At 31.8% G+C, this 23,092-nt stretch overlaps 1 protein-coding gene across 1 annotated transcript; it reads left to right on the top strand.

The window, feature by feature from the left end:
• The first annotated feature begins 16,433 nt into the window (after positions 1–16,433).
• Positions 16,434–22,466, top strand: LOC111283170 (phosphate transporter PHO1 homolog 1-like). The gene is made up of 14 exons (XM_022871605.2): positions 16,434–16,883; positions 17,022–17,325; positions 17,715–18,120; positions 18,247–18,295; positions 18,397–18,468; positions 18,734–18,863; positions 19,768–19,888; positions 20,001–20,250; positions 20,342–20,446; positions 20,564–20,608; positions 20,731–20,883; positions 21,021–21,299; positions 21,797–21,933; positions 22,074–22,466. Exons 1-14 carry the CDS (start codon positions 16,656–16,658, stop codon positions 22,162–22,164), a joined length of 2,370 nt encoding a protein of 789 aa, XP_022727340.2. The 5' UTR covers positions 16,434–16,655; the 3' UTR covers positions 22,165–22,466.
• Positions 22,467–23,092: the final 626 nt, after the last annotated feature.

Here is a 23,092-nt window from a genome sequence, read left to right as displayed (position 1 = left end):
GTCATATGTTGCTGCTAGACAGCCTATATACCTTCTAATAAAAATTACGTATTTATTCATAGGAAACTCCAAATTCAATTCCGCTTATTCTGTTAGAAAGTAGACTCAATATGCTTTCCAAAAATATATGGTTTAATCTGTAATTCCTTGTATAAAAATTAAGATAATTTTTGAAATTCAACCCTGATGCTGCTGCCTTACAGCCGGCATATCCTTAAGTAAAAATTAGACAACTCTTCGTAGAAAACTCAGATTCAACTTTTGTTTGTTTCATTAGAAAGTAGATTCAACTTTTGTTTGTTTCATTAGAAAGTAGATTCAACATGCTTTCCAACAATATATAATAATCATAGCAATAATCTATCCATTAATACAAAATTTTATTTTAATTCATTATTACAAATTACAGCATCATATCCAAAAATAGAATTTCTCCTTCAATCTTTAAAAAACTCAAATCCCTACTTTCAGCCTTTAAACTCCATTCAATAATCATCAATAAATCTTAAGAATATGAAATAAACAAAGCCCAATAATTTATCTAAATAGATCATGAAGATTAATGAAAGATTTCATAATTTTCTTAGTTTTTTTTCTCAAAATTTCAACTCTAAATAATAGCAATCAACTTGATATTTCTTCTTAATAAAAAGAGGGCATGTACTCACCTTTAGGGGTTTAACTTGATTGTAGCCTCTGATTTTAAATTACCAACTTAATTTTTCATATTCTCTAACCCTAAAGAAGATGAGAAAGAAGAACTCACATTTTCTTTCTGTTTCTCCATAGCGAGGTTTTCTTTTATTTAATAATTCAACCCTTTTTTCTTTTACTAATTAGTCTCTTAATAAATTGATAGGCTTTGGTATTAGTCTAGCCCAATTATTATTTGGGCTGGGGTATCACATTCTCCCCTCCTTATAAAAAGTTTCATCCTCGAAACTTGATTTACATCCTCGAAACTTGATTTACATCTACATCTTATCCATTTCTGCATTCACATCTCTTACTGTATGATTGTTTCATTAAACTTCGACAAAATAATCATTTTGCCTTAAAACTTGTTCTTTCCAATTAACCATTTGAAAAAGATATTTTCAATATGTTAAAACTCATATCATCTTGAATTTTTAAATACTCATATCCAATCACGTAGCTTCAACTAAGATATTCTCTTAACATAGATTCATCATGTACACTAGACATCAGAGGTGACAATATTCTTTATTTTGAACTTCTTTTACTTTACCAAGAACTTCAAATGTCCTTACAATGCAAACTTAATCTTTCTTACTTTATAATCCTTGCAATGAGTATAAATGATTAACCACCTAAAGCTACAAATCATATCTTCAAATTTTGGTATAATTCTTTTGCTTACTTTAAACCATTGTTTAATCAACCAAAATTTATCAGCCATTTGTTCCATAAATTCAAGAAATAAAAGTTTTTCTTCTTTGTCCTTAGGTCCATAAATCTAAGACTTAGATTTACTTCCATACAAAACCTTAGAATGAATCATTGAATATTTGTCTTATGACAATCATTATAAAATATTTCTCTTCAAATTATAACATAAGCATTTCTTAAAAGAATGTCAATCAATGATAAAGCTTTAAAAACTAAAAGGAACACAAAATATTTTTATCCAAAATCCATCACTACTTATTTATTAAAGATTCATCACTTCCTCAACTAGCAATAGTATAACAATTTAGAACTTAAATCAAATCAGGCTTCCACTGCGCACTTTAATATTTTCTTCCAATAAAATTCAAACAAATTAACTTTTATAACATTATTTTGTAACAAGAAAAGCATGTGTCCACAAAATTCCTTGTAATTTGCTTTACACCATGTGTTCATAACCATAACAACCTTGAATAACAATATCAACAAATCATTTTATCACCAAAAAGATATCACATAGTACTTTAATTTTCTTTTCTTCTTCATTCATAATATGAAATTTCTACCAATTAATCGTTATAAAACATATGAAATCAATGCAATAGATCATATCCATAAATTTACACCATGTAAATTCAAACATAAATCTTTGGTTACCCAAGTTGTATCCAATTTTGAATATTGTTCGTTCAATTTAATATAACAATTGATTCTTTATAATCCCCACAAACATCATAATGTCTCAAATTTTCTTTTTACCAAATATATTGCTATCATCTCCAAGTCAAAGTCAAAACCTATGCATCATAATCCATAAATAAAGTTCTCTTATAGAATTTAAACAATAAAAACTCCAAATACTTGAATTTGTGCTGAAAGTATAGTTATAAACAATAACCAAATGCATTACATTATTTTAGAAGTTCTTTCAAACTTCTTTAAAATCGAATACATGCTCAGCATCACCAAGTACACAAAATCATCACTTGTAAGATTTCAACCAATCTTTTGCCCTTGTAAGATTTCAAACAATCACTCTTAGTCAAAACATATATATTTTTCTATAAATCAATTACTTCTTCAAAACCAACTTCCTTACTATCATCTAAATAATCACAATTTTAATTTTTATCTACAAATTTAATTCATTGCTAAGTACACAATGTTGTACCACAATAGGCAATGTTCTCCATAAATATAAAATTCGAAGGAATCCAAAGTATACTTCAATTAAAAACTATAACCACAAATTAATCACTTTAGTCATTAAAAAAATCAGTACACCCCAAATAGGAATTTAATGATCAAACTTCAAATTAACTATACAAATGTTCAACTCGCATGATCAAATCTTAAATACTTTCTCAATAAAAAAGTAGAACCAAATCAAGTGAATATCCTTCTTTACGAATATAAAACTATTTACCAAAATTATCATATTTCAAACTAAATCCATCAAGACAAATTCTCAAACATTATAACCCATAAATAATTACTTCAAAGTTTCAAAACATCATTTCATTCAAAATCCAATATTCTATACTTTTAATTCCAATAATGTATACTCTTACGCCAATCTTAATCTATGATCAAGAATTCAATTAACAAATAATTTCAAAACCTCATTAAGTTAAAGGTCTTTTTTTCTAACCCATAGGATATCCAATGATCAGATTATTTTCTTAAATTATCTGTTAACTCATAAAATATGTCTCATTATAAGTCGCATAAAAAATCTTTTCAACTTATAAAATCATACTATATCAAAGTAATTACACTTTCTCTTGACTACAAGATCTAAAAGCAATATGTAAATATCAACCAAAATAATTACTCCATGAATTCATTGTGTAGACACCCAATTTGGTCCAGACCCAGATCAATTGGACTTGGTCCAAATGGGTAGGCCCATTTTGTTTTATATTTTATATTTTTATTTTATTTTGTATCTTATGTATTTATTATTTATTTATTTATTATTACTATTTATTAGTATATATTTGTTATTATTATTTTTTTATCTGTTAATATTTGTATTTATTATTATTTATGTATTTATATATTATAATTTATCTATTATTATTTTTATTTATCTATTAATATTTTGATTTATCTAATTATTTTCTTTTAATTATCTATTAATATTTTTTATTTGATTTTTTTTTCTTTTTTTTTTTTTCGAATGAGATTGGATTGATTTGGGGAATCCCATCGTTAATTGGGATTCAATCAAAGTCCATATTGGATTCAATGATTGAATCCCAATCTAAGGAGGAGTTGGGATTGATCAGAAACTCTTCTGATCAATCCTTATAAATAGATCCACGGATCAAAGGAGTGGAACACATAAAAAGGCAAACATTGGTTGAGAGAGAGTGAACAAAGAAGAAATAGAAGCTAAAAAAGGGTTTTGGTGTGTTAGAATAGCTCTAGAAATCGGTGAGATTTTTTTTTAGAATTTTTGGTGAATTTTTTTTCGAAAATTTTTGAAAAATTTTAGATTTCGGTTGAATTTTTTCATGAAGTTTAAATTTTTCGATGACTTTTTCGGCCAAGTTTGAATTTTTCGACCAACTTCCCAGTTTTCGGTGACTATTCTAAAAAATCGATCAATTTTTAGGTGAACTTTTGGTGAAAAACTCAGATTTTGATAAAAATTTCCAGAATCCGATGAGAATTCAACCGGAGTTCTTCGTCCATTTAGAGATAAGGGAGAGGAAAGGAAGGAAAGAGAGAGAAAGAGGGAAGGTTCAATCTGCTGAAAAATGAAGGAATTAGCCTTTTATACCCACTGAAAATGACATCGTTTTGGCTTTACTGTGCCTAGAAGATCCGCGCGTTTTGAAATCGGGTAATTCGACCCAACTGTCGACTTGTTTTCGACCCGCATTTAATCCGAGTACAAGTCATTTCCCGAGTCGAGTTGAGCCGAGCCGTATCTTCGAGCCATCATTTTTTCTGCCAAGCCGAGCTGTTTCCAGGTTTTTTTTTTCATTTTATTATTATTATTATTATTGATTAGATTAGAATTTTTTAATATATTTTATTTTATTTTATTTTTTATTTTTATTAATTTTTATTTTTATTTTATTTTCATTTTATTTTATTTTCTTTAAATAAAATTCAAAAAAATATTTTTGAGGAAAAGTTGAAAGTATCAATTTTCCTTAAAAATAAGTTTTCAAAAGTGGATTTTTGAGGAAAAGTTGAAAGTATTAATTTTTCTTGTACAAAAGCAATCATTTTTTTTCTTTTTATTTTCTTTAATGTTAAATAATCCGATGTGGAGCCTCTGCAAGTAAAAAATAGTTTTCTTGCATACTCTTGAGGTGAGAGAATTTTTTTAATTTTTTGCTAAAAGTATTAGAGTCAATTGAGAATAATTTTCAATAATTAATTACTTGGTAAATTTTTAAGGCTTATTGGATAACATTAAATTAAACTGGTACCATCTTTCGATGGGTGTTGTGAGGGTGCTATAACCTTTCTCACATGTAATCGAACTCTCGAACCTTGTTCTGATTAGTAGACTTGACCTATTCTTTTAGGGACCCTTAAACTTAGGTGTTTCCTGAAAGGATAGATTCCTTAGGTGGCCAATTGCACCTAGATAAAAAAAGATTGGTGGCGACTCCTTAAGTCAATGTCTAGCGATGGATCTTCAGTTCTAGACGTTATGACAGCTTGACGACTCTACTGGGGACCTCTGAGAGTCAGGCCAATAAATAAATTTATGTGATCCAAAAGCTTAATAAAATTGAACCTTTTTGTATATATTTTATTTATTCATTCATGTTTATTTACTTTATTAATTGTCATTCATATGCATATGCATAACATGAGCTCTATACCCGAGCTCCGTCCCTCTAAGAGGGAGTAAAATACTTATTGCTTTCGTGATGTTTAATGCCTCTGCAGTGGCCAGCGAAATACTCCCATTCAAATTGAATCTTTTTCACTTGTAGCCTGTAATGGGTGAGGATTAAAGTGCCTTACTAGTTTGTGATGGACAATAATGTAAGGAGCAATTGGGAAACCTTTAGATTTTAACCTTGAATCACATATAGTGAACTTTAGAAGTGCCTAAATCGAAGATAGAGCCATTTTTATCCAATGATAGGTATACCCTGAAACTAGGACACAAGAAGAATGTTTATCTAATCATTTTGATTGTCTGGCTTTGTGCATCATTTTCATTATCATATGTAACATTATGCATCGACATCACTTTCAGTTCATTTGTAAAACTAACCATGTTATTTGTTTGATTTTGTGCGTCTGTATTATTTTCATGATCATGTTTAAACATTATCATTTGTATCCATTTCATATTAAATTTCATTCATGAAAATGTACATTTTATTCGTGCATCAACGTATCATACATAAAGCATAGCATAGCATTTTTAATAATAATTGTGGTGCTAAAGGTTCAAGGATAGCTCCATCTAGCGAGAACCTTGTCTATCGATACAACACAAGAGCCAGAGTTAGACAAATGGAGCAGAAAAACTCTCACAGATTTGAAAAGTTAGAAAAAGCACAGAAAAAGATTGAGAATGAGTTAAGTAAAATTTTAGATACTCTCAACAAATTAAATAAGGGGAAAAGAGTAGAAGAGAATACAAGCCAACAAGGCCCTGTATCGTAAAAAGTGACTGACCTCCTATATCCATCTGGTTTTGGTCCACTTCAAGTCCAGTCTACACAAGAGGTTCCATCACAACACTTCATATATCTTACATATCCTGGAATGCCATAAGCTTTTAATCTAGGGTATTACCATAGCTATGTGAATCATGTCTTTACTGAAAAGGTAGTTGAACCAATTCAAATCCCTGACCTGGATGAACTGAAAGGAAAAGATAAAAGTGAAAGCTAAAAAAAACTCTAAAATTAGTATGCTAGAACAAAGGCTATGGGCTATGAAAGGAATTAGTTTCTATGGTTTAGTTGATGCTGTTGGGCTTTGCTTAGTCCCTGATGTGGTCATTTCTTCTAAGTTCAAAGTATCAAAAAATATGATGGCACAAAGTACCAAAAACTCATATTACCATGTATTGTCGAAAGATGGTAGCCCATGCTCATGACGAAAAGCTACTAATGCATATTTTCCAAGATAATCTTACTGATTTTGCTGTTAGGTGGTATATCCAATTAGACAAAATTTACATCCGTTCCTAAAGTGACATGGCCCATTATTTTATCAATCAATATCGACATATCATGGATTTGGCTCCTGATCGTTTGTCTTTACAAAACCTGAAGAAAAAGGCCAATGAGACTTTTAAAGAGTATGCCAGAGGTGTAGGGATATTGCTTCTCAAGTACAACCTCCTCTGACTGAGAAAAAAATTACAGTATTGTTTGTTACAGTATTGTTTGTTAGCACTTTGAAATCTCTCTATTATGAAAAGATGATAGGGAATGCAACAAAGAATTTTGTCGACATGGTGATCTCTGGAGAAATTATTGAAAGTGCCATAAAAAATGGCAAGTTGAAAGGAAGAGAAACCAAGAAGGCATCAGAAAAGAAAAAAAAACTGAAGCTCAAGCTGTGAGTTTTGATAGACAATAATTTAGGGGTTATCAACGTTATCCACCCTAAGGTTACTCTTCGTACTATCTTACTATGAATAATGCCTCATCCTATCTATACCAGCTAGTTTCATAACCATCTTATTCATCCACATACCGATCAATTTTTAGCCTTCAAGATCTTACATATAGCCTTAACATTCAAGCTCCTGTAAGAACCCAAATTCGTCCTACTAACCCAACAAGTGGTTCACGAGAGCAATGGATTTCTTGAAAAAAACTTGTATTTGATCCAATTCTCATGACTTATACGGAGTTATATCGAGAACTCTATAATAGCCATTTAATTACCCCCAGCCATGTGGAGCCACTTAAGCCACCATATCCTAAATGGTATAATCCTACAGCCCACTGCAACTACCACCATGAAATTACTGACCATTCTACTAAAAATTACACTATTTTAAAGCATAAAGTGTAACTGTTGATCAATGATAGAATGATAAGTTTTGATCAATGAAAAGCAACAACACTTAATGCTAGTGGCAATCCACTACCAAATCACAATGTTAATGCTCTGAGTGAAAATCAATAACACATTGGTCAGAAAGGGTCCGGAGAGTCATAATGAATTGAGGGGCAAGATGTCAATAGAGATTCTTCACCGATTGCATAAGAAGATAATTTTGAAGAATGAAGATGAGGCTGGTTGAAAGTTTTTTTTGTCATTTTATGATTTCTTTTAGAGTAATGTTAGGTTTCTTTTTTGCAATATGATTTCACTTGTTATCATTTTAATAAAGGCATGTTAATGCATTTCATTACATTTTCTCTTCCACTCAACCATTACTCCATGCTCTGTTACCTTTTATAAATTTATATTCCCACTCTCAAATTTCAAATGATGAATATTTAGACAATGATAACAATAATTCTGAGATTTAATTTTGAGAACTTATCCACATTAATATGAGAAGATGATTTGAGCAAAAAAGTAAGCTGTTACCAAAGGTGAAATAGATATGTCTTGAAGATGTGCAAACTTTTATACAAGTTCATGAGCTTTGTTCAATAGATGATGTTCAAAAAAGGTATTCACAATTGAGATGAAACATGACCATCTTTTTTTTACTATTCGAAAAACCATTTATTGTTACCCCTTTAAGCCTATTATGATTTTTTTTCCTGAAGAACCCTAACCAAAGATCACCCTCTACACTGGAGGGTATTTTTAAAAAAATATATATATATCACAAAAGGTCTCAAAGATGAAAAGAGAAAGAAAAGCAAAAGATAAAATAAATACCACACATGATTTGGGATAAAATAATGAGAATCCTTTGTGTGAGAAAAAAAAGTAGTGAAATGATGTGGGGGCAAAATACCAAGTTGCATCAAATGATCTTTTGATTTTGAGCCTTTTTAATACATGTTTTGAGCCTATTATATCCATTTCTTTTATGACCCCTCACCCTGACCTACATTACAACCTTGAAAAGTTTATTTGGATTAAGTGTGAATGTTCAAATTGAATGATCATATATTGGGTAAAGACATGTTCATGATGAAACAATGAAATCATGCTACATTACTCTAAAGTTTGATGTGTGAAAGATATTAACAATGAATGAAAAATGAGAAAAAAGAAAAATAGAGGAAAAAAATAAAAAAAATAGAGGAAAAAAAAGAAGAAAAAAAATGAGAAAATGAAAAAAAGAGACTCAAATTGAAAACCTGAAAGGGTGATTTTGGTAGAAAAAGATCTAGGTCAAATGGTTCACATGGATGGAAGATCAAAGACATCTGAAGATCCCTTAAAGACTGGGGCAAAGTTCGTCAAGCTCAAAATGACTTCAACAGTAAATGGAATGAGTTTTTGAAAAAGAATCCTAGATTAATGTTGAGAATTGTCTGAATATTCATCATTTGAACATAACATTTATCCCAATGACATGTATCCAATTTATTTCCTTTTCTATTTGTTTTGTACCAAAGTAGATCTTCATTGATTATCTTTACCATAATTCACCTTTTGTTCTCTTATTATAATAAATCAAGAAAATGTATGAGTGCATTATAATTGTCAAGAATTGAAATGATGATGAATGAATGACAATGTGCATAAAAAAGTCTTGCATTCATTTAAAGAGAAATCTAAGATGATGGTAGTGAAAAAATGAAAAAATAGTAAAAACCTAAAAGAGATTATTTAGAAGGACATATGATGTGACCAAATAGAGAATATGATGATGGATTGGACAATAAAATGAAGATAGGGTAAATTTTGAAAAGTGGTATAATCAAGTGATTGAATATGGTGATGTATTGGTGGATATAACCTATGAGTTATGGTTAAGTGATGAAAATGATATTGAGCAATAGACGAAACTGGTGTTAAGAAACTTATGAATGATGACCAAGTGACAGAACATGAAATTTATTTTAAAATGGTTAGTGCTGATAAGCCTGGCATGTAGGGTAATAGGTAAAATTTGTTGGCTTTGAAAAACCTCTGAATGGTGATTAAGTAATGGAAATAATGATGATCAGTTGATGAAGCTTGTTCCAAAATGTTGAGAAATTAAATAAGGGGAGAATGTGAGATGGTAGGGTCTTGATGACCATATTCCACAATTATTTAAGATTTCATGACATTATTGACATTCGCATTACATGTAACATGTTGGCATCATTGCTTGAATAGTACATGCACATAATTTGATGAATTAAACTTTGTTTGGACATGCATGGTACTATGAGAATCTAGGTTGATGCATTTGTATCATTAAGAAGGCATTTGCATTTTTGATCATAACATTCATTCATGTAAATTTTTGAGTCACTTGAAAAACAAATTATGAATATTTTGATGAGAATTTTTGAGAACTCAAATGAGAATCTTTGAGTTTCAAAATGAGAATCTTTAAGGAGTGAAAACCCTAAAGTTCATCGAATGTGAATCTTCGAACAAATGAAAAGTTTTGAACTTTTGGATATGAATCTCCAAAATACAAAGCTTCAACTTTTTGGATATGAATTTCTAATGTTTTAAACGAGAACCTTTGAACTTAGATGTGAAACTCTAAGTTTTATTGTATGTGAGCCTTTGAACTCAAATGAAAAGCCTTGAATTTTTGGATATGAATTCCAAGTTTGCCAAATGAGAACCTTTGAAAAGCCTTGAACTTTTGGATATGAATCTCCAAAATTCAAATAAGGATCTTTAAATGTTGGATGCAAGTCTTGCAAGTTGCAAATGCAAATCTCGAGATATTACAAATTTGAATGAAACTGAAGTTTTAAAAATTAAATTTCAGTAAATTCTTACGAAGTTGAAAAATTCTTGCGAATCTGAACCTCTGAGTTGAACTCAAATTGTGAATCCTTGAGTTCCCATTACAAAATTCCTTCAGTCACGATCTATAACTCCTTTGGACAATCGTCAATGAGTCATTTACTTTCAAAGTTGTGGTGCCTCTATTTAGAGGATCAATTTACTTCCAAAGTTATGATGCCTCTGTTTAGAGGAGCAATTTATTTTTCAAAGTTGTTGAGCCTCTGATTAGAGGAGTAATTTATTTTTCAAAGTCATTGAGCTTTTGATTAGAGGAGCCGTTTATTTTCCAAAGCCATTGAGCCTATGTTTAGAGGAGCTTTATTCATTTTCAAAGTCGTTGAGCCTTTGATTAGAGGAGCCATTTATTTTTCAAAGTTATTGAGCCTCTGATTAAAAGAGCCATTTATTTTTCAAAGTCTTTAAGCCTCTGATTAGAGGAGCTTTATTCATTTTCAAAGTGGTTGAGCCTCTGACTAAAGGAGATATTTATTTTCCAAAGTCATTCAGCCTCTGTTTAAAGGAGCTTTATTCATTTTCAAAATTGTTAAGCCTCTGATTAGAAGAGCTTTATTCATTTTCAAAGTCGTTGAGCCTCTAATTAGAGGAGCATTGTTTATGTTTTTCAAAGTTGTTGAGCCTCTGCTTAGAGGAGTTTTGATCAAATCTTAAACACAAAAAAATGAAAAGAAAAAAGGTCGAGTTGAGTCTTGAATGGGTGTCTATGTCTTTATGCAATTTTTGTTTCACAGAAAATGTGCAAAGAGGGGTAACTGTAGACACCCAATTTGGTCTAGGCCCGGATCAATTGGGTCTGGTCCAAATGAGTATGCCCATTTTGTTTTGTATTTAATATTTTATTATTTTTATTTTATTTGTATCTTATGTATTTATTATTTATTTATTATTACTATTTATTAATATATATATTTATTATTATTATTTTTTATCTGTTAATATTTGTATTATTATTATTTATCTGTTTATATATTATAATTTATCTATTATTATTTTTATTTATCTGCTAATATTTTGATTTATCTGATTATTTTCTTTTAATTATCTATTAATATTTTTTATTTGATTTTTATTTTCTTTTTTTTTTTCGGTTGAGATTGGAATAATTTGGGGAATTCCACCGTGAATTGGGATTCAATCAGAGTCCATATTGGATTCAATGATTGAATCCCAATCCAAAGAGGAGTTGAGATTGATCAGAAACTCTTTTGATCAATCCCTATAAATAGATCTACGGATCAAAGGACTGTAACATAGAAAAAGGTAGACACTGGTTGAGAGAGAGTGAACAGAGAAGAAATAGAAGCTAAAAAAAAGTTTTGGTGCGTTAGAATAGCTTTAGGAATCGATGGGATTTTTTTTTAGAATTTTTGGTGAATTTTTTTTTGAAAATTTCTGAAAAATTCTAGATTCTGGTTGAATTTTTCAACGAAGTTTGAATTTTTCAACGAAGTTTGAATTTTTCGGCTAACTTCCCAGTTTTCGGTGACTATTTCCAGAAATCGATCAGTTTTTCGATGAACTTTTGACGAAAAACTCAGATTTTGACGAAAATTTTCAGAATCCGATGAGAATTCAACTGGAGTTCTTCGTCTATTTAGAGAGAATGAAGAGGAAAGGAATGGAAGAGAGAGAGAAGGAAGGTTCGGTCCACTAAAAAATGAAAGAATTAACCTTTTATACCAACTGAAAACGACGTCGTTTTGGCTTTACTATGCCCAGAAGATCCGCGTGTTTTGAAATCAGGTGACCCGACCCGAGCGTTGACTCGTTTTCGACCCGCGTATAATCCGTGTACGAGCTGTTTCCCTAGCTGAGCCGAGCTGTTCCCCGATTTTTTTTTCATTTATTATTATTATTATTATTGTTTTATTATTATTATTATTTATTGATTAGATTAAAATTGTTTAATACATTTTATTTTATTTTCTTTAAATAAAATTCAAAAAAATATTTTTGAGAAAAAGTTGAAAGTATCGATTTTCCTTGAAAATAAGCTTTTTAAAAAAAATATTTTTTGAGAAAAATTGAAAGTATCAATTTTTCTCGAAATTAAAAGTTTCTAAAAAAATATTTTTGAGAAAAAGTTGAAAGTATCAATTTTCCTCGAAATTAAAAATTTCTAAAAAATATTTTGGGAAAAAGTTGAAGGTATCAATTTTTTCTGTACAAAAGCAATCATTTTTTTTAATTTTCTTGAATTTTCTTTAATGTTAAATAATCCGACGATGGAGCCTCTGCAAGTAAAACAATAGTTTTCTTGCATACTCTTGAGGTGAGGGAATATTTTCAATTTTCTGCTAAAAGTATTAGAGTCAATTGAAAATAATTTTCAATAATTAATTACTTGGTAAATTTTTAAGGCTTATTGCATAACACAAAATTAAGCTGGTACCATCTTTCGATGAGCGTTGTGAGAGTGCTATAACCTTTCTCACATGTAATCGAACTCTCAAACCTTGTTCTGGTTAGTAGACCTGTAGCTATTCTTTTAGGGACCCTTAAACTTAGGTGTTCTCTGAAAGGATAGATTCCTTAGGTGGCCAATCGCACCTAGATAAAAAAAGATTTGTGGCTACTCCTTAAGTCAATGTCTAGTAATGGATCCTCAGCTCTGAACGTTATGACACATTGAATAATTGATTCCTCAATATTCATTAAAAATTTAACTGCTCTAAATTCATCAAATCATTTACTTGTACTCACCACTATAGTCTATGGATTTAACTTATGCCTTTGAAAAATCATCGCATTATCTAGAGGTTATCATCTAAATTCGTAAAAAATTTTACATAATGTACAAATCATAACCATACTCATATAGTATCTCTTTCAATCCAAGGATCATAAGCTACGTTATTTGAAAATCATCTTTAATCTACTTATCATAATTCAACCTTTTAGAAATCTCCAAAGATCATAATTGTAATTCTTAGAAAATCTTTAAAATCATACTATAAGCTCTTTAACATCTCACATAGTTTAAGGATTATAATCGAAACTCTTAAAAAATCTCCAAGAAAAATAACCTAGGCTTTTTAAAGAAAATCCTATCATAATCTAACTCTTAGAAATTTTTCAAAGATCGCAACTTAAGCTTTGATACCACTTTATGTCACGCCCTGAGACCAAAATGCAATATGACCATATTACCTTGAAGTAAACCTCAAAGCAATACGAAGCCTTTTTTCTTAACTATTATAAAATTTTTTAATAAACTGATATAGTCTGCCAAGTAAAATTTATATATTTAATCCAACTAATGATATATCTCTATATATCTAAATACAAATCCTATAAAATATAAAACTGTTTCATAAGATCTCACTGGCCAACATTGTCTTCGATGACTAAATAATCTTTCTCATTTGATCTTCTAGCTTTTTACAAAACTAAGCAACTTATCACTTACTCATCTATAAAGAAAAAGTAAAGGAGAATGAGCAAACCATAGGTCAGTAAGTATAAGCTCACACACCTTATCAGATCAAGCATCGTTTTTATATATACCATATAGATCATTCAAAATATTCGTCAAATCATAATATCAAAACATTTCAAAGATCATATTTCTATCAAACATTTCATAAATTCATAAATCAATATAAAAACATGTCAATTCACAAATCATTGCAAAATATGCTACCATTCAAATATCGTAATCAAACCAAATCATGGATCAATCATTAAAAATCATCATAAATCATCTTTATATACAAATCATGGATCAATCTTTAAAAATCATTGTAAATCATCATCATCATAAATCATCATTACCATTCGTTTATCATTAGCTACGATCACTACTATAACTCGTGACATTAATCGTATCGATAATTTTATCATCATGATCATTGCTAACTATTATAACCCGCTAGCTAGGGCAATATGCTAACTACTATTACCCGTTAGCCAAGGTCATATGATCATGTCTTTGCTAACTACTATTACCCGTTAGCCAAGGTCGTAGAACTAGTTTTAGTGTCAATGATCCTACTTCTCAGGGATATAAAAATGTAGCTATCATAAAATCATTCTTTAAACATAAACCATTTTCTCATTTCATTCATAAGCATGATCCATCGTTTAAATAGAGAAACAAAAAATAATCATATGCTTGATCCTATTTTCATACATCGAAAATAATGAAATAAAATATTCATTCATTTAGAAACATACATATATACATAGATTCCAAAACAACCAAAGTGTGTGAGATTCTACTTACCTCCTTTCGATTTCACCACTTAGTTTTTCTCTCAAAATAATTAATGGCCTATTCAAGATCATTTCAACACATCAGAATTTAATTAACCCTTTTTGAGACCATTTATACAAAAATCAACTAAGTTACACAAGGGTTAACTCAACTAATTAATACTAGCAACATGAGCTCATTTCACTAAAACAACTATATCTCAAGATATCTAACTTAGAATTAAGATCTTTTTAATGCGTTAGAAAATAAACTTGATAAGCTTTCTAACCATATATGGCCCATCTCATGATTCCTAGTGGATTAATTATAACCATTTTTGCAATCTACGTCATATGCTGCTGCCAGACAACCTATATACCTTCTAATAAAAATTACGTATTTATTCATAGAAAACTCCAAATTCAATTCCGCTTGTTCTATTGGAAAGTAGACTCAATATGCTTTCCAAACATATATGGCTTAATCTGTAATTCTTTGTATAAAAATTAAGACAATTTTCAAAATTTAACCCTGATGCTGTTGCCTAACAACCTGTATATCCTTAAGTAAAAATTAGACAACTTTTCATAGAAAACTCAGATTCAACTTCTGTTTGTTTCATTAGAAATTGATTCAACATGCTTTCCAACAATATATAATAATCATAACAACAATCTATCCATTAATACAAAATTTAATTTTAATTAATTATTGCAAATCATAACATCTCATTCAAAAATAAAATTTCTCCTTCAATCTTTAAAAAAACTCAAATCCCTACTTTCAGCCTTTAAATCCCATTCAATAATTATTAATAAATCTTAAGAATATGAAATAAATGAAGCCCAATAATTTATCTAAATAGATCATGAAGCTTAATGAAAGATTTCATAATTTTCTTAGTTTTTCTCTCAAAATTTTAACTCCAAATAATAGTAATCAATTTGATATTTCTTCTTAAATAAAAAAAGGGCATACACTCATTTTTAAAAGATTAACTTGATTGTAATATTTGATTTTGAATCGTTAACTTAATTTTTTATATTTTTTAATTTTAAAAAAGATAAGAAAGAAGAACTCTCATTTTTTTTTCTATAACTAAGTTTTTTTTTCATTTAATAACTTAATTTTTTTTTTTACTAATTAATTTTTTAATAAATTGATGAATTTTGATATTAGCCTAACTTAAGTATTATTTCGGATGGGTATCACAATTCCGACTGTAAATGTCCTGCTGCACTGTCTTTTTGGTATATCATCACGGTGGCATCTGTAGCATTTCCTGCGTTACTGACATTCTTCCGTAAGTATTATGTGTTAATGTAGGATAACAGAAATTCCAGCAGTCAGCCATCAAATGGAGCAGTCAAAGACTGACATATGGATCAGTAATCCATATGTGTGATAGATTCTATGATGGCAGAAAAGTTTGTATAAGCTTAATTACATTGTAAATTGTCTCATTTTTATCAATTTCTTAATAAAGTGGTGCTTGGAAATAACTGAAACTTTCTCAGTTATCCTCAATTAGTGGAAATCGGGTTGGTCTAATGAGAAGTCTCCTTTGTGTTCATGTAAATCAATTAGCCAATTACCTCCATTTTCACAAACGAGCAGTTCTTGACTTGCCAAAGAGATATTTCTCTCTGAGTGCCCTAAGTACCCCCTGATATTAAAAGCTTACGTGTTTTAGAACGGAGGTTGAGAGAGTAAATTTAAGGACGTAAACCTCCATGATCCTCCTAAATGACAAATTATGGCTTGTACAGGATTACCGTTTAACCATTTTTTTTGAATTCTGTATGGTCCCACTGCCACCGACTTTAAATTCCCACACTCTCAAAATCTTCATGAGAACATGTTATCCAGGAAGTAATTACATCTGGTAAAGTAATTACGTCATTTTTCAGGCGAACCCTGAGCACCCCCACACCTTTCAACTTTCAAGTGGAGGAAGCATATATAGGATATAAGTGCAAATTAAGGATATCTGAGAATGTGCTGTCAAGCATCGTTACCGGCACATCAATCATATTCCCTTTCCTCTCCATAAATAATGTCTGCCAGGGCTTCCTGTAAACACTCACTCGGCTATTCACATCTTCTGCCACCACTTTCTCTCCTCTAACAACATTTGCTACATCTACAAGAGAGAAAGATGGTCAAGTTCTCTAAGCAGTTCGAAGGACAGGTTGTTCCCGAATGGAAGGAAGCTTTTGTTGATTACTGTCAACTCAAAAAGGACCTCAAGAAAATACATCTCCTTAATAATAAGAACACAGCCAGGCCCAAGAATCAAACCCCTTCTTTAGCCAATAACCTCTTGTCTTCAATAGGGAAGTTCTCTTTATTTGGTCTCCAACGTAAAGACCGTGGTGTCATTCAAGTACTCTTTCTCTCCCTCTCTTCTCTCAAATGATGGGTTTTTTTTTTTTTTTTTTTTTTTTTTTTTTTTTTTTTTCATTTTAATGATGATCAAGGTGACAGGCAGGAACTCATTAAAGTGGCGTTTTGGTGTGGGCAGGTTCACAGGAGACTCGCAGATTCCTCTAGCAAAGGAGATTTATATGAGACAGAGTTGCTAGAGCAGTTTGTTGATACTGACGCTGCCAAAGAATTTTTTGCATGTTTGGACATGCAACTTAACAAAGTGAACCAATTTTATAAGACAAAGGAGAAAGAATTCCTGGAAAGGGGAGAGTGTTTGAAGAAACAAATGGAGATTCACATTGAGCTCAAAACTATTCTCCAGCAACAGCAGCGAGGCAAAGGAGCTTCTGCCCAGGACTGCAAGGAGGACGCTTCGATTTCGTGCACTATCTCATGTGGTATAATAATCATATATGAATCATTCTGTCTATTTCAGTGCAGTTGAAATGAAAATCAATACCACTACCACATTTCAACTTTGACTTGGACATACGTTTTTACGAATATATTATACCCAACATATCCTTTATCGTATTTAAGATTTGCTAGACTGTATTGAGGACAACCAAAAAACAGAGGGAGGGGATAAATAAACGAGAAAAAATTTCAAGTCCTACAATTTCTTTGAATCCCGTTTACAAAAATGCCCTGAAGTAAATGAGTCATTTTAGACACGGCTGAACCAATCATAATAATAATAATAATAATAATAAAAGTGGTGATTTCATCATTGAATTCAGGACCTTCTAAATACAACATAACTTGAGTCTGTTTTCCTTGTATGCAGAGGAGAACTCCGTTAAGGACAGAACAGAACAACAATTGCAACACAGCTGCACAGATGAATTGGAGAAAAATAACATGTCCTTTTCAGACTCTCCGAGATCAGATGAGATGGGAAAATCAACGAGAATCAAAAGAGAGGATGGAAAATTAAAAACACTCTCAGGTCGTGCTTTCAGTTGCCAGGGAAAGAACTTAAGGATAAACATTCCTCTGACAACACCATCCCGTACCTTCTCAGCAATCAGTTACTTAGTTTGGGAAGATTTAGTCAACCAGTCTTCAAAGAAATGTGGACCTGAAGGGAGTAAACTGCATATCAACAAGTCAAAGTTGCATCATGCAGAGAAGATGATAAAAGGAGCTTTCATAGAGCTGTATAAAGGACTGAGTTATCTCAAAACTTACAGGTATCATTCATCATCACTCAAAAGATCGAAAATACTCCTATTATATTACTGGATTAAAAAATGATAACCAGAGTCTAATCTTCTTTTTCTTTTTTAACTTTTTTCTTCCATAATTATGATTTTCAGGCACTTGAACATGCTTGCTTTTATTAAAATTTTGAAGAAATTTGACAAAGTAAGTAAATATAGGACCTTTTAGAATCTTTACTGGCATGCCATTTCTGTTTACTTAAATAACTAAAGACAAATTCTCTCGTCTCCGAGTGGCTCTTTCAGGTTGCCGGGAAACAAGTTCTTCCCATTTATCTTAAGGTTGTCGAGAGTTCCTATTTCAACAGCTCAGACAAGGTAAAGAACTAAAGTTGAAAAGTGAAAAACTACCAAGTAAAAATATCAGGTACTTATCAGGCATAGGTCTGTTAAAGGAAAATATTTTCACGAATGTTTATTCATTTGATTATTTGCCGACATTGTTAAGTGGCTATTGATCCCGTAGTGTGTGTCTTCAAAAGCATATCTAAGATTTATGTAAAGTCAAACATGGACGGATATGCTTGTCTGATATGTATCAGTACAACTTTTTACACCTGCTTATTAGTCTCGGAAATGACAGGTAATGAACTTAGCAGATGAAGTTGAGGATCTATTTATCAAACATTTTGCTGAGGAAGATCGCAGAAAGGGTATGAAATATCTTCAACCACGACAGCGTAAGGAATCACATGCTATAACCTTCTTCATTGGTGAGTTCCTTGCAACTTTTGCAAAACTAGGATTAATAGCAAATAAAGTTTTTTCTCTTGCAAAGGAAAACATCAAATAAAACTTTAATATGATATTTTCATTAATCAATCTTTGGAGCATTTCACTTATAATTCTTTTTACTACAATATTACAACTGTCCAATCACAACAAAAAATTATTTAGGATTCACTACTGGATTCTATATTGAATCCTATGCAAGTCATAGATTATGTGTGATTAATTACAAATCAATAATTGTAAACGTTGGAAAGCTTTCTAGCATGATAACTTTGCCAAAATATAGGCTTTAGAGAAGCAAAAGCATTGGACCCATCAGGCACTAAATTTAAAATGAAGGCAGTGTCAAGTTCACTTTTTTGTGTGAACCAAAAAGCATAGTTTCATGCTAGACCATTTTCATGCTTCCGACAAATTTGACCGTACAGGGATTCAACCTTTAAACGAGCCCATTAACACATATTCTATTTCCAGTGTGCCGTGCCAATGTATATTGCAACTTGCTTGGAGAGTTCTAAAGACTGATCTCTATAATCAAGTTATACAAAACAGCAAGTCTTCAAAATATTTCATACATTACTTTGCCATTCTTTAATCCAGAAATTCATAAGGTTTCTGCATCCATTTGCGTGTTTAAAGTGAATATCCAACATTAACAATTGCCTCTCTTTGTGCATAATGCAAGACTAGAATCTAGATTACATCTAGTATTATGGTTCAACCATATCATATCAAGACATCCCTAACTGTACTAATCAGCATAAATAACAATTGAACAAATTTTTGTTCTTGATGTTCTGTGGTTTTAACTTTTAATGCAACACTTCTTTTCCCAGATTACCTAGGCTGAATTTGAATTAAATTAATTCGCTTAAACACACTCAGGACTCTTTACTGGCTGTTTCATTGCCCTTCTTGCGGGATACATTATTATTTCTCATCTCACCGGGATGTACAGAAGACAGCCAGATTCAATCTATATGGAAACAGCCTACCCTGTACTTAGGCAAGTAACTCTGTGTTTCATTCTTGGAAACATATTTTTAAGATATAGAGTTCTTATCGCTTTCATAATGTGCACAGCGGCAGCTCATCTGATCAATACTCTCTTTCAGCAGCATGTTCAGCCTGCTGTTCCTACACTTCTTTCTGTATGGTTGCAACATTTTCATGTGGAGAAAAGCTCGTATCAATTACAGCTTCATCTTTGAGTTAGCTCCCACCAAGGAGCTTAAGTACAGAGATGTGTTCTTAATCTGTACCACTTCAATGACAGCTGTTGTGGGAATCATGTTTGTTCACTTGTCACTGGTTACAAAAGGGTATTCATACTCCCATGTTCAAGCAATCCCAGGTCTCCTGTTATTGGTAAATTTCCAATCTTGTGGCATTTCTTTGGATGCGGATATGATGGGCTAGTCATGTTGTAGAAGTTTTTAACTTTCTCGTCTATGTGCAGATCTTCTTATTGTTGCTAGTCTGCCCCTTCAATATCTTCTATCGATCAAGTCGTATTCGATTCCTTCGTGTGATACGGAACATAATTTTATCACCTCTCTACAAGGTACTCTGTTATTAGGGTGTTGTAACCAAATCTTTCAAGTTGGAGAAATATGAACATCTAACACTTAATGCAAGGACAAAACCAGTTTCCTAATAAATTTCAAGTTTTTGTGTGCAGGTTGTAATGTTGGATTTCTTCATGGCAGATCAACTTTGTAGTCAGGTTGGTTTAATAGCTAATTAAGTAGTAATAAGTACCCTTTTTCTGTGAAAGGATAGAGAATCCTGATAACTAGCTGAACAGATGCCTAAAATCTGATTGAATCACTTATATTTAAACTGCAGGTACCAATGCTTAGGAACCTCGAGTATGTGGCTTGTTATTACCTAACTGGAAGCTACAAAACTCAAGACTACGGATATTGCAAGAGAGCCAAGCATTACAGAGATCTTGCTTATGCCGTGTCCTTCCTACCCTATTACTGGAGAGCCATGCAGGTAAATTTTGCTTCCCAGAACTTTGCATGTAGGTAGTACCGAGTTTTCCATTTCCATTTACTTAATTTATTTTTGGTTCAACGAACTCCTTAGAAATTAGTGTCATCTGAAAAAAATGCCTTTCGACTGGTTTGCAGTGTGCTAGGCGGTGGTTTGATGAAGGACAGACAAATCACCTTGTCAATCTAGGTAAATATGTATCAGCAATGTTAGCAGCGGGGGCCAAAGTGGCCTATGAGAAAGAGAGGAGTATCGGATGGCTGTGTCTTGTTGTGGTCATGTCAAGTGCTGCAACAGTGTACCAATTGTATTGGGACTTTGTAAAGGACTGGGGTTTGCTTCAATTGAATTCCAAGAACCCTTGGCTAAGAAATGAACTAATGCTTCGTCGAAAATTCATTTACTACTTCTCCATGGTATAGTTTATGGCCTCCTCTCACTCTCTCTCCCTTCAAGAAGAAAATTAATACCCCTAAGAATACATGGGCCATTGGCGATGCATACAACTTGCATACGAGCTAATCTATCAGACGTAGTTTGATCAAATATTTGAACCGGTGGATCTAAGCACCTACTTTGTGGTTCTGATTAGACACGCTAACAACCAGCATGTCCATTTTAGATGAGTAGGAATTCATGATAAGTCACAAGGAGGAGAACAAACAAATTCTCAAAATAAATGCTGACAACGCCTTTTCTAACAAAAGTAGGATTCTTACTCTTACTAATAGTAGAAAACATATAAAAAAACAAAAACAAAAGAAATAGATATTGCAGTTTTCTGATCGAAGAAATGGATACTGTCAGAAATTAAAATGGACATTATGAAAACAACACATTATCTTTTGGATTAGATATATAGATTATCTCAAAAATCGAGCCTGTTTTGAACAAAAATTTGCATGACATGCAGGGATTTAACCTTATCCTCAGGCTCGCTTGGCTGCAAACGGTTCTCCATTCAAGTTTTGAACATGTTGATTACAGAGTAACCGGGCTGTTTTTGGCGGCACTTGAAGTCATTAGAAGAGGATTGTCGAATTTCTATAGGTAAAAAAAAAATGAATGTTCTTTTAGTACTTCCTGAATATTTGCAAGTGTTGCCATTTGTTCCAATCAACATGCACACTTGCTTTGAGCAGGGCATATCAACTTCACAAGCTCTAATGAACAAATCTTCCTATGTCCAGGTTGGAGAATGAGCATCTAAATAATGCTGGCAAGTTCAGGGCGGTCAAGACAGTACCACTTCCCTTCGATGAAGTAGATGAGGAAGACTGATACCCATTGGCAAAGGTTGCTCTCAGAATTCGATTCGGTCAATGACATTCTTTTATTAGCAAAATTTTCCAGGTAGAAACATGTTTCTGTTCAAGTTGATTAACAAGACATCAACTTGCTTGCTTGTTATTGTTCCAAGGATATCGGAAAACAGTGCATACTTGTATAAAAATTCTTCAAAAAGCAATAGAAATTGATGCAAGTCTCTTTATGCTATCAACTTGTTAGCAGCTTCTTACATTGAACATGATTATGGTTGCTCTTCCATATTCTCTTCATCACCTAAGACAATAACTAAACTACTTGGCCAAACTCTTAAACAGGAGAATGTTTAATCATTAATGTGGTACATAACAGAGTTGCCAGTTGATGCCGTGTGTGAAGTGTGTATCAAATAAGCCTTTTTCCAGGCCTTTGGCTCTCTGATGTTAAATTTTTTCAGTGACTACTCATATTCCTTGGACAAGATAAATTATACAAGCGATTTCTGCGGAAAACTTGAAAACCATAACGGTAGAAAATATATTTTAGAGTTGTTGCGTCACATTAGAATTGAATTGAATTGATTACCTTAGCCAAGAAAAGGGAAGGAGGGAAATATGAATTATTTTCAACAAAATCAACAGTCCAGCTGCTGCAGAGTGCATGTGAAAGTACAAGTACACCATTTACAACAGACAAATAATATACTAACATCAAACTATTTTAACTGTAAAGCCCCCGCCAGCACCCAGACCTCCTCAAGTCGTACCAAGAACTTATTAATTACTGTACATACTAACAAGCGCATTTGAAACATTGGGTAAGTAAGCTAATTCATCCTTACCCAATGGCTTCAACAACACCCGCTATCTTCTGGTCCTTCTCTCTTTCTTTTCCCAAGACGTACCTCTCAGTCTCAAAATTACAAATCAAGCTCTTCCTTTCC

The sequence above is a fragment of the Durio zibethinus genome, chromosome 5 (genome assembly GCF_047325235.1).
Source record: "Durio zibethinus cultivar Kanyao isolate XHJ-2024 chromosome 5, ASM4732523v1, whole genome shotgun sequence".
NCBI classification, from domain to species: Eukaryota; Viridiplantae; Streptophyta; class Magnoliopsida; order Malvales; family Malvaceae; genus Durio; species Durio zibethinus.
Note: the sequence above shows the minus strand (reverse complement) of the source record. Positions and strands in the feature narration are given on the sequence as shown.

Bases quoted from the DNA above. Each gene is read 5' to 3' on its own strand.
- LOC111283170 (XM_022871605.2), top strand. From the start codon at position 16,656: ATGGTCAAGTTCTCTAAGCAGTTCGAAGGACAGGTTGTTCCCGAATGG. The intron at 18,296-18,396 runs GTAAGTAAATAT...TGGCTCTTTCAG, and splicing joins TTTTGAAGAAATTTGACAAA to GTTGCCGGGAAACAAGTTCT. The intron at 19,889-20,000 runs GCAAGTAACTCT...CTCTTTCAGCAG, and splicing joins ACAGCCTACCCTGTACTTAG to CATGTTCAGCCTGCTGTTCC.